At 39.7% G+C, this 15,420-nt stretch overlaps 1 protein-coding gene across 4 annotated transcripts in view; it reads left to right on the top strand.

The window, feature by feature from the left end:
* The window catches only part of dock8 (dedicator of cytokinesis 8), a 164,688-nt gene that overhangs the window by 90,410 nt on the left and 58,858 nt on the right, over positions 1-15,420 (top strand). For 3 of the 4 annotated variants that reach the window (XM_061900617.1, XM_061900634.1, XM_061900639.1), the window contains 6 exons: positions 1,611-1,762; positions 3,290-3,472; positions 3,554-3,680; positions 7,438-7,525; positions 7,591-7,687; positions 10,940-11,074. In XM_061900617.1, coding sequence (XP_061756601.1) covers positions 1,611-1,762; positions 3,290-3,472; positions 3,554-3,680; positions 7,438-7,525; positions 7,591-7,687; positions 10,940-11,074 — 782 coding nt within the window. The remainder of the gene's footprint in view (positions 1-1,610; positions 1,763-3,289; positions 3,473-3,553; positions 3,681-7,437; positions 7,526-7,590; positions 7,688-10,939; positions 11,075-15,420) is intronic. The other variant, XM_061900626.1, reaches the window with a different exon arrangement.

The following is a 15,420-nucleotide window of genomic DNA, read 5'->3' as shown; positions in this document are numbered from 1 at the left end:
TAAGTGTTTTTTTCGCATTAAATGTGGGTGGGAGGAAACGTAATATAGTTGCAAATGCATCTACAGGTTATCCATACATCTCTGTACCATGTCTGCTTTAGCACCGCCGGTAAATAGCATGTTAGCATCGATTAGCATAGCATGTTAGTATCGATTAGCTGGCAGTCAACATCAACAAAACTCATCTTTGTGATTTCGTTGACTATCGTTGCAAATGCATCTGCAGGTTATCCATACATCTCTGTGCCATGTCTGCCTTAGCATCGCCGGTAAAATGTGGAGAAACTCCAGCACATTCAATGGGGGTCTGGCGGCAGACACTTTCGCATCTTCGGGCCAGTGGTCCAACTTGAATCCCTCCCTGTTAGTGTTGTTACACCCTCCGACAACACACCAAGGAGGCATGATGTCTCCAAGGTTCCAAAAAATAGTCAAAAAAACGGAAAATAACAGAGCAGAGACCCGGTGTTTGTAATGTGTTGAAAATGAAAAGGGCGGGTGTGTTACCTTGGCGACGTCACATTCTGACATCATCGCTTCCAGCGCGATCAACCGAAAGGCGTTTAATAAAAAAAATAGATGGTCTTTTTTCTGCACCATCAAGGTATATATTGACGCTTACATAGGTCTGGTGATAATGTTCCCCTTTAAATACATGTCATTTGTTTGCTAAAAACTTGGTATCAGTTTTACCTTAAGTCCCAGTGGGGTGTATTTTAAAGTAGAATTAGCCAGCAAGCACAACCCAGTCGGAGTCTCCACACTCACCTCGTGTGTACGTTGACCGGATCACTGACTGTATAACAAGCCAAACTGCCTTTCAGGTAACAATTAGCAGTTAGGGTAAAAGAGTATGTGCACTCAAAATAAATTAAGTGAATTATCTGCGTATATATATGTGAGATACAATACTTTTTTTGTGATTAATCCATCCATCCATCCATTTTCTACCGCTTATTCCCTTTCGGGGTCGCGGGGGGCGCTGGCGCCTATCTCAGCTACAATCGGGCGGAAGGCGGGGTACACCCTGGACAAGTCGCCACCTCATCGCAGGGCCAACACAGATAGACAGACAACATTCACACTCACATCCACACACTAGGGCCAATTTAGTGTTGCCAATCAACCTATCCCCAGGTGCATGTCTTTGGAGGTGGGAGGAAGCCGGAGTACCCGGAGGGAACCCACGCATTCACGGGGAGAACATGCAAACTCCACACAGAAAGATCCCGAGCCTGGATTTGAACCCAGGACTGCAGGACCTTCGTATTGTGAGGCAGACGCACTAACCCCTCTGCCACCGTGAAGCCCTTGTGATTAATCACATGAGTTAATTTGTTCATTTTGACAGACCTTTTGTTGTTCGGTTCATGAGGGGGACAATATAATTGAAACTACTGTTCGTAACCATACCACGAATAGAACATATTGTTAAAGCAATATATTTTGAACAGTGTCATTAAAAACGGAGTTTTACAATCTGTAACAAAAAAGATTGATTATTAGACCTCAGGTGTATCTAATGTTGTGGCCGGTCTAAGGTAACATTAATTAACCGTTGTATGCTCTCAAGTTTTAACTCATTCGAGACCCCCTCGATGTCTCTGCAGTGTCAGACGCACGCGGTGCCAAGAACAAAAGCGGCGGACCCGAGGACGACCTTGACAGCGTACCACCCATCAATCAATCTGTTGCCATGGCGATTGCCGGCAACCCCTTCAACACTCTGGGGAGGAATGTTCTTGTTTCCATGGCATCCACGGTAAAGAAGTGAAATATTAGGATGATGGCTGTTTTTAGAAGTTTGTGTATGTATGTGTGTATTCAGGTGAGGTTCACTGAGGTAGATTGATTAGCTGTCAAAGCACACACACACACACATACACACACATCTGTGGAGAATGTTTTATGGGCAGCCATTGCTGTCATAAGTGAAGAGGGCCGTCAAATTTAACAAACACATCCATCATGTGTAGTCGCGACAGCAGCCACCTAAATCTAAACATCTACAGTACATTTTTCTCTTTTCCTCCAAGAGATGAACTCAAGTGACCCGAGTATGTTTTTGCATGAAATACCACAGTGGAAAAACTGACTTTCACACAACTGAGCCCTGGGCTTGATATCCATCATAGTTCCAAACATGGCAGCTCCAGCAGTTTCGCCCCCAGCTCCTGATCGATGTTTTTGTCGCTTTTCTCATCGATGTTTTCAGAGGAACATTTGATAGTAAGCTGCAAAATGTTTGCGTCTCAAATAGCTCAGCTCGGTGTGTCCCGACGTGAGAAACGCAGAGTTCGAGGTGGGACACCCAAAGCACTGTGGCGATAATAGCCACATTTATCAGAGCTGCCACGCAACTGAAGCAGCAGTAGCCCTTCTTCACTCCTAATTCATCATCAGCAGTATGAAGGTGAATTAGTCTGCAGTAGATTTTCACGTTGATGAAGATGAGGAACCGCTACCCAGGATGCTTATAATGTTTGAATGCTTGATACTATTTATTTTGCAATTATCCCTTTGTCATTTAATACAAATCATAAATTATTTGATTATTCCACCAGAAATTATTTTTAATGCTATAGAAATATACAATAATTATTTATTTGTTGTATCGCTTGCTTTAAAGAAATACAATATAATAGTTTATAAAACATGTAATGATTGTGTATATACGTAAAATTATTAAATTATTTATTATTAAAATGATACAATAATTTTCTGAGGTATATAAAAGTTTTATACGTGTGTGTGTGCGTGTGTGTGTGTGTGTGTGTGTGTGAAATATACAATAATTATTTATTTATTGTATAATCTGCTTAAAAAAACAATATAATAGTATATTAAACATGTAATGATTATGTATATATGTAAAATTATTAAATTATTTACTATTAAAATCATACAAACATTTTCTGAGATAAATACAATTTTTATATCTATATGTGTGTGTGTATGTGTGTGTCTATTTATTTTTCCAATTGTTATTCCAGTAGTATGGTTGTTGTTTCTCTTTTTATGTGCCTGAAAGTATTTGCAACATGTTCACATTCTGTTTCAATTTTAACGGGACTTATACATTTGACCAAAGCTTGAAAATTATACTTCCTTTTTTGAATTTGACCATTTTCTAAATGTTTTTGCCAACTGTAATTCTCCAATAGCCCCACTAGGTAGCACAACTTCACCAGTTGTGCTTTCATCCACTTGGAACGTGGAAGATACCCTGTGTGGGATACATGTAAATATTTTGAGTATAATTTAGCTTTGATGTGTGTGTCCTTTTCAGCAAGGGAAGTCGGTAGCAACCCTGGCGGCAGACACGAGCCGCCACCTGCTGGTGTGCTTCCTGTGGGTGATGAAGAACGCCGACAGGAGTCTGATTCAACGCTGGACTGTGGACATGCCTCCCTCACAGCTCAACAAGCTTATGGAGCTCCTCACTATTTGCCTGTCCTGCTTTGAGTATATGGTCAGTTATCAGCATCGTTAATAATGTTAATGGAGAGGCTATATTTTTGGGCTGTTTCTGACCTTTGTATATGTTTTATAGGGACACCAAAGCAGCGACAAAGTGAGCACACAGGCCTTGCAGAAATCTCAGCAGGCTAAACTTCAGTTGGAACAAGCCCTGCTGGGAGGGATGGGAGCCCGTGGGGAAATGATGAAGCGGGTCGGAGGTAACGTGATGAACTTCTCCACCAGGAGCCACATATTTATCACAAAAAAAATGGTTTCGCATTGTTTTCAACATGCACTCATAATTGGACACTTTGTTGCTATAGAGATTCATTGTTCATTGAATCCTGTTTGTAACATCAACTCAAAGGCCAATAAGTGTTTTGTTTTTTTAGTATGTCAATAACTTTTTTTAATCGCAGATTTAATAGACATTTTTTTCAAACATTTTTTTATAACCAGAATGTTTTGCTACTACAGTGGAACTTTAATCAGTTCTTGAACAGGGTCTATGGATAACAAAGTTCACATAGTGAAACTAATTTCTCCATAAAGCATGAATAATGGGTTGCAGCCTTGACAAAAATCCACATTTTAGTAAGAATGTATACACTTCTAACACAATATAAAGCGCTATACAGTACTGTATAGCAATTAAACATAACAAGTGGTTGATGGATAAACTTTCTATTTTTAAATTCAAAATTACACCAACTTGCTGAATTGACATTTGCACATGCGCATATTAGCCCTGTGGTGCTGTCACAGTTTGAAATCGCAAACATCTTAACTTTAACAGCTGGGTCGCTACAATGATTAGGATTAAAAAAGATATAAAATCTACTCAACCTTGTTGATTAAGCATTTTTACTTGCAGCAAAAATCTGAGTTGTGGAAGACAGTGTCGAGCTGTAGATATTTCCTGAATATTTCAAACCGCACATCGCTTGGCCACTGCTTTCTTTAGACTCCTATTGAGATAGCAAAAAGCAGGCTAAAAACAGAAGGCACAAAAAATAGCACAATAGCTAACAGCATCATTCTGCTCTGCTGACTGAAAGAACACGGTAGCTCGATCAGCCCACAATTGCTGTGCAGCCGGGCACAAAATGGCTGCGCTGCAAGACATAAAAGGGTGGATAAAACATTCCTGCAAGCATATATATTTTCTATTCGGTGTATGGTTCATAAATAGGAAAGTTTGTACGTTGAGGGGTTCATAAAAAGAGGTTCCACTGTATGGTACATATACATATGTAGTATCATATGCAACTGATTGATACCTCGTAGGATACATTGTGGTCATCTACAATCATGTATTTCTGGGTCGTTTAAAAATATGTTGCAGTTGTAGTTTAAAGAGATAGCATTTTAGGTTACTGCCAATTGGAAGCCGGCGATAATTGGAGAAGGGCTATTAGATTTAACATATTTTAAAACTGATTATATAACAGTTACATTTGATAGCTGTATTAATGATTTAAAGTGCATGAGAAAGTGGGAGGAAGAGTATAACTCATTTTGACCACATAGTCATTATTATACTAACGTATGGAATTGGTTTGTAGATTTCCTTCTCAAATCACAACCGGTACTGTAAAGTTTTTTGTTTGTTTTCTAGAACATGTCCTGCCCAGCCACTCAGACAAATCATATTGTTGATGTAGATGCCCATATCTGCTGTACAGATTTGCTTTACAATAGAGAAGTGTGGGATATTTCTCTTGTTGCCTTATTTGTATTTGACTTTATTAAATATATAAATTCAGTGTTTGGTGCAGCCAGACTGGAGAAGGAGAGGATAGAATGAAGAAAAAAATGAAGACAAAGGCAGAATCTGCAGGGATAAGAGGGGGGTATGACAGAAAGAGACAACAACAACAAAAATAGATTAACATCAGCAAATACAAGCTATACAAATATGTCACCAAAATAAAAGCAAAGAACCAGTTAATGAAGTAGATAGTAATAACACAGAAATGACAATAAACATTATTGTACTACAAATGAAACAATAAACATACCAATAGAAATAACACTTATTGATAATTAATAATAATAATTACCCATTATTATCAACATTATATACATATGTACCACCACCCCCCTTGCACCCGCCTCAGCAACTATGGGCGCCCGCACCACAAACAAACATCAGTGATGACACTGCTGCAGAGCCTCTGTAGGCCATCACTACCGCACCAAATAAAAAATGAAAAAAACGCAACTGACTACCACACGCCGACAAAACCATTGAGACCAACCAGCGGCAGCCTAAATGCCAACATGCAAACAGGTGACATCACCGTCACTCCTCACTAAGAAACGTAATTTCCCAAATCAAAAAACAGCACAAACACAGCACCGCCCAACCAAGCGCCAGCACCTACACCCGCACAAATCCATTGATACAAACTCTAAGAGTGTCAACCAGATACAGACGGCTAAGGAGCCGCCCAACAGGAATCAAACCTGCTCAACGCCACACAAACCGGAAGTGAAACAACCGACCACCCAAATCTTATGAAAAAAAAAAACAACACTCTAAAATGTTCACCAGACAAAATGGAAGAAGACAAATATATCCAAAACCACAGAGAAAAACATAACGGCCCCCATTAAGCCAGAACAGCACCCTATTTACCCTCCACGACCCAAACCTGTCACCTCTAGAAAATAAAATTCAAAAAAATAAAATTCAAAAATGTAAAAAACTCTGCTAAAAGACCCCAGCGCAACCCTACCCCCATCCAGCCTTTCCACCCATTGTGTATTCCTGAGGGTCCCCCACTGCCTCCCCATCAGAGACAGAATCCACCCCACAGCCCCCGGCCGTGAAAACCTGCCCACAGATCGAGCACGCATCACCCTCACACCATCTGCAAGGCCCCGGCACAGGGTTGGCAGGCCGCCAAACCGCAGACCACAGAGCCTTTCCCGGTCGAGAAGGCGATGAGGGGCGTGCCACACCCCCCACCCTATACCACCCTTGCATGTGATGTGGGTGTGTATAAGGCCCCCAGAGTGTCTACTGTGTAGTTAAATTAGAAGATCAGTCATCACAGCTGACCTCTAGTCCCTATTGATGTGTGTATGCGGGTGGAGACGATTGATGTAATTTAAAATTGTGGAACATCAGGGGGCATGGTGGGTCCCAATGCCGAGCCTTCCCAAACCCTATGTGTCTAACAAGCAGTTAAAATTGAGGGATGGACACGCAGGGGACAAGTCAGGATGACTGGAGACCCATTGAGCAATCTTCAGCCCCTCATCATGCCTCCCCAAAGGTCGATCCCGCAAAGTAAAATGAGTAATAGGAGCGTGGCGCCCACACACATCCCCCAAAACCCCCTCGGCCAATGCAGGAGGCAACCTAGACATATTGCTACGAGGCCATCCCCCACAACCCAGGACCTCGCAGGTGCCCTGAGGCAAGCAGATTCCCGCATCCAAACAAAAATTACAACCAAAAGCAACAAAACAGGCCCTCACCCTTGCAGGGGATCCCCAAACACACAGCCAAACAAAGTCACCGCGACCAAAACAATCACGGCCATCACCATCACCATGGCATCGCTAAATGCACCCAAGAAGCACCCATACCATCCCCCCAGCCATGCGCTTCTTCTAACAACCAAAATAAACAGCCACACAACAACAAACTTTTCTGGGAGAGCGAACACCGTCCGGGCCCCACATAAGAGCCACATCATTCCCACCCGCGCGCCCAGACATGTCTATCCCCCCCACTTCAATCCATAAATGCTCCAACTTCTCCAGTACCATAAAGTTTAATAGCTGGGTGGGTCAAAATGAAAGCCCCAGTCAAAACTTAAAAATAGTTTAATTATTTCTTGACTGAATATAAGATGGCGTCTCGATCCAATCCGCCTGTTAGTGAAGTAGTTGGGGAGACTGAAGGTAATTCAATAAAGGCGTTAATTAGAGCATTTATTTATGTATTTTGGTGTTTTTAAGGGATAGACCGGACTATGGGTCAAAGAGAGAACCTGCGCTGGAGGAAAGATCTCACACAGTGGAGACAGACCAACGACAGACATGATAAGTAAGTCCTTACTCCTCCAAATTCATTCCTTCATTCTTCTCTGAATTTACCCTGTCTTCCATCAGGACGAAGGCAGAGTTGGACCAGGAGGCTCTGATCAGTGGAAACTTGGCCACAGAGGCAAACCTCATAGTTCTGGACCTGTTGGAGACCATTGTGCAGGTCAGAGCCCCCATGTAAAACCTATAGAAGCGGCTCTCATGCAGGCAGGATGAGAACTCTTAAAATGGATGAGTGTTTATTATTCCAATCAAAAGTGACTTCTCATCTGTTTGAATGCGAACGATCCTTCTATTTCTGCAAAGCATGTTGATTTGGCTGCGTGCAAAGCCTTCTATATAAATAAACCGCCCACACATGTGGGACTTGGCAATCTCATCTTGAAATGAGTCCTCGTACACAGTTTGAACACTTTATTGGTGAATGCACATTGGAACAGAAACAAAGAGCAGCAGCAAAAAAAAATAAAAAATATGCATCAGCAATCTTTTATGGTTTGCTCCCAGACAAAAGAAGGATAAACACAACTGGTCTTGGGAGACTGGTTTCTCTGTCCTGACTCAACCTTTGGACCTGCAGCACCCACGGTTCCAAATGGAGCTCTATCGATGGATCTTAGGTCTGATGTCAAGTCTGTTTGTGCAGTATTACAGGTTTTAATGATTGCTTTGAAGCAGCTGTTAACTCAAACTTCATATTTAAAAAAAACATTTAACACCCAGGCCTAAACAGTAGCACTGATGGTCAACATGAAAAATGTATTCAAAAACCTCTAACTGTGCCCAAACATTTAAACTATGCCACAACAGCAAATTTTGTCTAAACAGTGTATGTACGCCACCATCACACAATGGACTGCAAAACGCAAAATACAGTACTCTGTCATTGAGTGCACCATTGCTTGAATTCATTGTGGCCTCCTAATGGAGCATTCATGCATAGCAATGCTGTTTGCTGTCTTTTTACATAGGCCCTGGAAAGTTTGCCATCTTGCTAAAAATGGAATCCAGAATAAATAAATAAATACTTTTTGTTTGGTCAATGCAGATAAAACAATGACCTTTGGCTGGCTTGAATGAAAACGCTCTTAACTGTTTTGCAATTAGGTTGGGAAAATGTGTCAATCTGATGACAAAGGGCTAACGCATTTGTAAGAAATTATGTTTTCTGCTCCACTGAGACAGTGATGTTGAAAACTTTGCGGTTCCAAGTTTCTTCAAGCAGGCCAAAGTGATCAGAAAAAACTGTACTAGGGTATGGTACAATTACAGTACGAAAACCCTCTTGGAATGGCTGGTTGTCATGTTTATTTTTTACAAAGTCTATTTTTCTGAATCAACACAAACTTTGGACATGCCAATCATGACAAGACGCACAGGAAAGTTTCATGAACCTACAGGTAATCAAAATCGGTTTGTGTGTAATGAAGTTGACAGCATAACAACATTAAGTTAAAGTTAAAGTACCAAAGATTGTCACACACACACCCTAGGTGTTGTGAAATTTGTCCTCTGCATTTGACCCATTCCCTTGATCACCCCCTGGGAAGTGAGGGGAGCAATGGGCAGCAGCGGTGCCGCGCCCGGGAATCATTTATGGTGATTTAACCCCCAATTCCAACCCTTGATGCTGAGTGACAAGCAGGGAGGCAATGGGTCCTATTTTTTTTTATAGTCTTTGGTACGACTCCCAACCTACCGATCTCAGGGCGGACACTCTAACCACTAAGCCACAGAGTAGATCCACATGTTACTTTCTCAATTAGCTACATGAAACAAATCACAAAACATTTTTTAATGAAAATAAGACTTCATATGTCCATCAAATTTGATGGGTTTTCTTTTATGTGTATGCACTATGGAGGAACATTTAATTTAATGACAAACCAAGTTTTACCTATTTCCCTGCACATTCACTGCTCTACAGCATAAGGCCTTATTCAGAATCAGAATATAACTGAATATCTTATCATACTTTATGTTTCAGTATGGCTTTCTTTATTTTGCATCCAATCTGGTACATTTTTAATATGTAACCTTATGTGTTAGTGCTGTCAAAAAATATATTTTTAAAATTAGATTAATCACACTTTTCAATTTGCATTAATTGTGATTAATTACAGTAAATTACTTGCTGACATAATTTAAATTAACTTAAAAAAATGACCTCAATCTTATGGCACAATTGCCATTTTATTGTCAAAATGTCTTAAACACACATTTTTTTATTTATTGGCCAAAACCTGTGAACACTTTTATTTCAAGTCTAATTTGGGTTTCCTTTGAAGCAAAATTTCCCATTGAACAATCCAGTTGGAGTCTTCTTACTCATCTTTGCACTGACATATCCATTGACCTGATCACTGACCGTAAAACAACCCCCACCGCCTTTCATCCGCGGTAAAGGTAAACTACAAGTTAAGATACACTAGGTTAGAGTGTCTGCCCTGAGATCAGTAAGTTGTGAGTTCAAACCCCGGCCGAGTCATACCAAAGACTTTAAAAATGAGACCCATTACTTTCCAGCTTGGCACTCAGCATTAAGGGGTTGGAATTGGGGGTTAAATCACCAAAAATGATTCCCGGGCGCGGCCCCCGCTGCTGCTCACTACTCCCCTCACATCCCAGGGGGTGTTCAAGGGTGATGGGTCAAATGCAGAGAATAATTTCGCCACACCTCGTGTGTGTGTGTGTGTGTGTGTGTGTGTGTGTGTGTGTGAGACAATCAGTACTTTATTTTTTTAACTTTAAAGGAGCACGTGCACTCCAAATAAATTGGGTGATTATTCTGCATCCGTACCACATTACTGCAATCGTTTTTTGTGATTAATCAAATAGGTTAACTCTGTGATTAATCAAATTAGTTAACCCGTTATTTTTAACATATCTTATAAAAAAGATTTACCTGCATTTTATAATGTACGTAACTGACGAATACCCAACATTGTTTAGATTAGAACTGAGTTTTTTATCAGTATGCAAGATCATTAGATGGCATTACAAACCAAGTTTTATTTGAACTGGATTTAAAGTAACCATTTAGCATACCTTCAAATATATAAAAAATAAATTTTAAAGGCCACACTCCCGATGATCTGCAGAATTCAGGCTTTAAGAGGTTTTACTAGTGACATCACTACATTATATGGTCGTCACATTACTTTTTTTCTTGATAAAAGAAATAGACCTTGGTGCTATATAAGTGTACCAGTCAAATATTTGGACACACCTTCACATTGATTAAATTATAAAGTGTCTCTAATCTTTTGATTGATCAGTAATGTACAGTATATTTATCATAATTACATAACAATTGTTGTTTGTTTTGTAAAATGTGTCAATTCCCAGTACACCCCACTGTTGTTTCCATTTCACTCACATGGGTGATTTCATTTTCCGTGTGTCTTTGCTGCAGGCGGTGCCGTTGGCTGATTGTAAGGACAGTGTGGTTGGCGGGGTTTTGAAGGTCTTACTCCATTCGCTCACATGCAACCAGAGCTCCACGTTCCTCTCACACACCTTCAGCACACTGAGGTCGCTTGTTGTCAAGGTGAGCCATATTGTGTGTGGGACTATACAGTGGATCCTCGATTGACGGACCTAATTGAAGCAAATGTCTCCATAAAAAAGAATGCAAACATTAATAAGGGGTTTCCAGCATATTTTGGTAAAGGTTAATACACTTTGAACACAATATAAAGCACTATACGGTACTGTAAATCACACAAACATACAAGGAGATGACACACACACACACACACACACACACACACACATTGTCACTAACCCTGTGGTGCACTCACAGTTTGAACTCACAACTCTTCTGAAAGTGATCATATTATGATTTAAAAAATGTCCTTGTGATCTACATAACATGTAGATCAGGATGTGCCGTTTGTAGGCGGTTTTATTTACGTCCAGTTCGACAGCGTCTTCTCCCCGTCATCCATGTTCTAGATTTTTGCACTTTCTTATGGAGTCTATTGACAGATATAAGTTCCAACTATACGTTAACTTGTATCAGAAACGGCAACAACGGAGCATGCATGTGCACGTACGAGACAGTCTGCCCCACAACAAGAAGAAAGCAAAAAATAAGGAGCTTATCGACGACTGCGTGGACTACAATGGCAGACTTTGGGTAAATATTTACCAAATATGGAGATATCCGGTGACATCAGAATTGGAAAAAACGTCACGAATATGGCAAATTCCAAATGGCTTGTTCGTAGGAAGTATGAAGGAAGATAAGCTTGCCTTGTAAATATTACCACCATGCCTCAATGATTTGATTTAAAACTTTCGGGACCTATGCAGATCCCAAATACACAAAAAGGGACCTTTTATTTTGCCTAATAGCTCTCCTTTAAGTTTAACAGCCACGTCGCTACAATGGTAAGGAATGAAAAATTAAATCCACTTCATCTTTTTGGTTAATTTTCTTTGCGTGAAGCGAAAGAAAAGGGGGGGAGGCACTGGTGACAACACTGGATATTTCCTGAATGTTTCTAACCACACATCATTTGTCCATTGCCTTCTTGGACTCATAATGTGCTATCAACGCTAAAAAAATTTGTAAAAAGGCTAAGAAAACACTTAAGCGCACACAAAGTTCCAATTTGTTAGTTGCATAGTAGCTAACAACAACACTGCTCTTTTAACTAAATGAGCACAGAGAGTGATCTGCCTGCCAACATTGGGACGTGCTGCCTGCCAAAAAATTATTACACACAATGGGTGGATGAAATGTTTGTACACTGAGACATGGTTTGTACAACAAAACATATTTTAGACAGTGGTTCGTAATTCTAAAAGTTTCTATAATAGGGGATTTATTGAGCAAGGTTCAACTGTATATCTCTATTAGAATTAAGGTTGATACTTGCATGCTTATGTGATTTTGCTCGGATTTGTTATGATGTATTAAAAGGGCTGTTTGCAACCTCTGTGCAGACGCTTGGAGGGTGCTAACTTTCTAATGTATTTTAAGCATAATATCCTGCTTTCTATGTGAGGTGTCATTGAATATATAACAATAATATTAGTTGCTTTTTTTTGGACCGATTTTATGCATGTGCACACGCTACCTGCAGTGAATGACAAGCCTGAAAGTCAGACGAATTCCTCAGGCCAACAAACAATTGAATATAATTTGTAATGATGCATTTCATTTATACTGGAAAGTTGGAATTTCCAAATTCCTAGTTGTATGTTTCAACTGGAACGCGCCCTGAGGTAGGATTTTCTATTGAGAAAGTCGGAGAATCCTCCCCACCCCAAAGTTGGCTTTTAAAATTTTGAGTGTAAACAATAATAGAAGCTTCTTTAATATCCGTTTTATATATATATATATATATATATATATATATATGTGTATATATATATATATATATATATATATATATATATATATATATATATATATATATATATATATAAGTATATATATATAAGTATATATACATGGACATGTGTATATATGGGCTGTCAAAGTTAACGCGATATTAAGCCTTAACTCTAAATTTCAATACCAGCAGTAATTTTTAACGGTGTCCCTTTTGACCTTGCGGCCATGCAGTAGTGGAGTAAACTTGGTTGCAAATCAATTGATACTGATGAGCCACAACCAAGCAGAAATGGACAAAGAAAAGGGCACATTATGGAAATCTCAGGTTTAAAGCTATAGGAAGTTGTTCTTCTGACAAGAAAGAAGATGACATCACTGCAGCAAACGCGTGCTGCGCGTGTCATTCAGAGGTGGGTGGTGCTTCTTTTCTGTGTTTAGATTACACTTAAGCCGCATTGATAACATCAACTGTAGATTGTTATTATATTGTATTGTAAATATTTTGTTTTGTGAATATTTATTTTCGACATGTTAAAAGAAAACGAAAGTTAAAACCAAAACAACATCAACAATGGTCAATAAAAGAACATTATTAAAATAATAACAACATTGCGATTTTTCAAACATGTTTACAGTTACATATTTACAGTTTTTACAATACGTTTCGCCCGAATGCAGCTGATATAGGCTCCAGCACCCCCTCGCGAGCCCAAAAGAGACAAGCAATAGAAAATGGATGGTTGGATGGACAATCTTAACAAAAAGGAGTATAAAGAAGCAGAGCTTTTGTAATCACACCCCTTTCCTGTTTAGAAATAATTCCTAACACAATTGTGAGTGCTTTAGTAAGTTAGATGACATAAAAGGTCAACAGAAATTAAAGACGGTTAGTAGGAAGTCAAAGGTGGACTTTTTTTCTTTTTTTTTTTCTTTTTTTTTACAATTGGTTGGTCTGACATCAAAACATGTCAAAACACTTTCTCAAACCAATCACACACGATTCTGGCTTTAAAATTAAAGCGCTACGCTATACATTCAGTTTAACTACATCAAAAAAGTGTCTTACATTACGGTCATGTTTTGTCAAAGACATTTTGTAATGTTATTTGTTGATTTGCACCTAAAGGAATGCTAGCTAGTACATCACTTAAAGAATTTGGGGGGTCGGAGGGATTTTTGCTGGCTGGCGGAAATATTGTGTAAATGATCTTATCAATCAATCAATCAATCAATGTTTATTTATATAGCCCCAAATCACAAATGTCTCAAAGGACTGCACAAATCATTACGACTACAACATCCTCGGAAGAACCCACATGTTCTGGTCGAGTCCTCAATTACAGAATGAGGAGCAAGCAGAATATTACAATTTATTAATAGAGAAAGTTAAAACGTTGCCTTGCAACAATATGAAGAGCATTAGTTTGTACAACTTGTAATGTACATAGTATCAGAAGCGCTTATTTAGGTAGAAATATCACAGAATAATATTACCAAACATCTTTGACATTCAAAGCAAGATCGTAACAATTCACATTTTGTGTTAGTAATGCGTGAAACTGGTATCCAAACATGATGAAGCTCCTCCTCCTGAAGCTGGAATACAAATTCTGTATTTCTGCAAAATCTGCCAAGACACCAACACAGAGCAGGGAATTTTTTTTTTTTACTGCCATGTTCGTCATTTTTGTGTTGAGCTGTTTTAAGAGCATTGTGTTTAAAACACATTTAATTAAAGCAAATTAAATGAGTATTCATGGTGTTAAAACTTACAATGTATCTCTGTCTAGCGTACATTATTAATGATGAAAAATTATATCTAAAATTACTCGCGCGATTAAATATTTTATTTGTTTGACAGCCCTAATATATTTGTGTGTGTGTGTGTGTGTGTGTGTGTGTATATATAAAAAAAAAATATATATATATATATATATATATATATATATACATACAAAACAGTATACGTGTGTGTGCGTGTGTATTTAGATTTAGATCCATCCATCCATCCATCCATCATCTTCCGCTTATCCGAGGTCGGGTCGCGGGGGCAGCAGCCTAAGCAGGGAAGCCCAGACTTCCCTATCTCCAGCCACTTCGTCTAGCTCTTCCCGGGGGATCCCGAGGCGTTCCCAGGCCAGCCGGGAGACATAGTCTTCCCAACGTGTCCTGGGTCTTCCCCGTGGCCTCCTACCAGCTGGACGTGCCCTAAACACATCCCTAGGGAGGCGTTCGGGTGGCATCCTGACCAGATGCCCGAACCACCTCATCTGGCTCCTCTCGATGTGGAGGAGCAGCGGCTTTACGTTGAGCTCCTCCCGGATGGCAGAGCTTCTCACCCTATCTCTAAGGGAGAGCCCCGCCACCCGGCGGAGGAAACTCATTTCGGCCGCTTGTACCCGTGATCTTATCCTTTCGGTCAAGATTTAGATCAAGCAAGTGTAAAAATAGCTTTCATGGATGTGTCGAGCTTGATGTTCGACTTTGTAACTGGAACGCTCATAATTTGGCCGTGACGCCATTACAAGCTTTAATTTACAACTTTGTAG

The sequence above is a fragment of the Nerophis ophidion genome, linkage group LG01 (genome assembly GCF_033978795.1).
Source record: "Nerophis ophidion isolate RoL-2023_Sa linkage group LG01, RoL_Noph_v1.0, whole genome shotgun sequence".
NCBI classification, from domain to species: domain Eukaryota; kingdom Metazoa; phylum Chordata; class Actinopteri; order Syngnathiformes; family Syngnathidae; genus Nerophis; species Nerophis ophidion.
The sequence above is the reverse complement of the archived record's forward strand: the minus strand, read 5'-3'. Positions and strand labels throughout refer to the sequence as shown.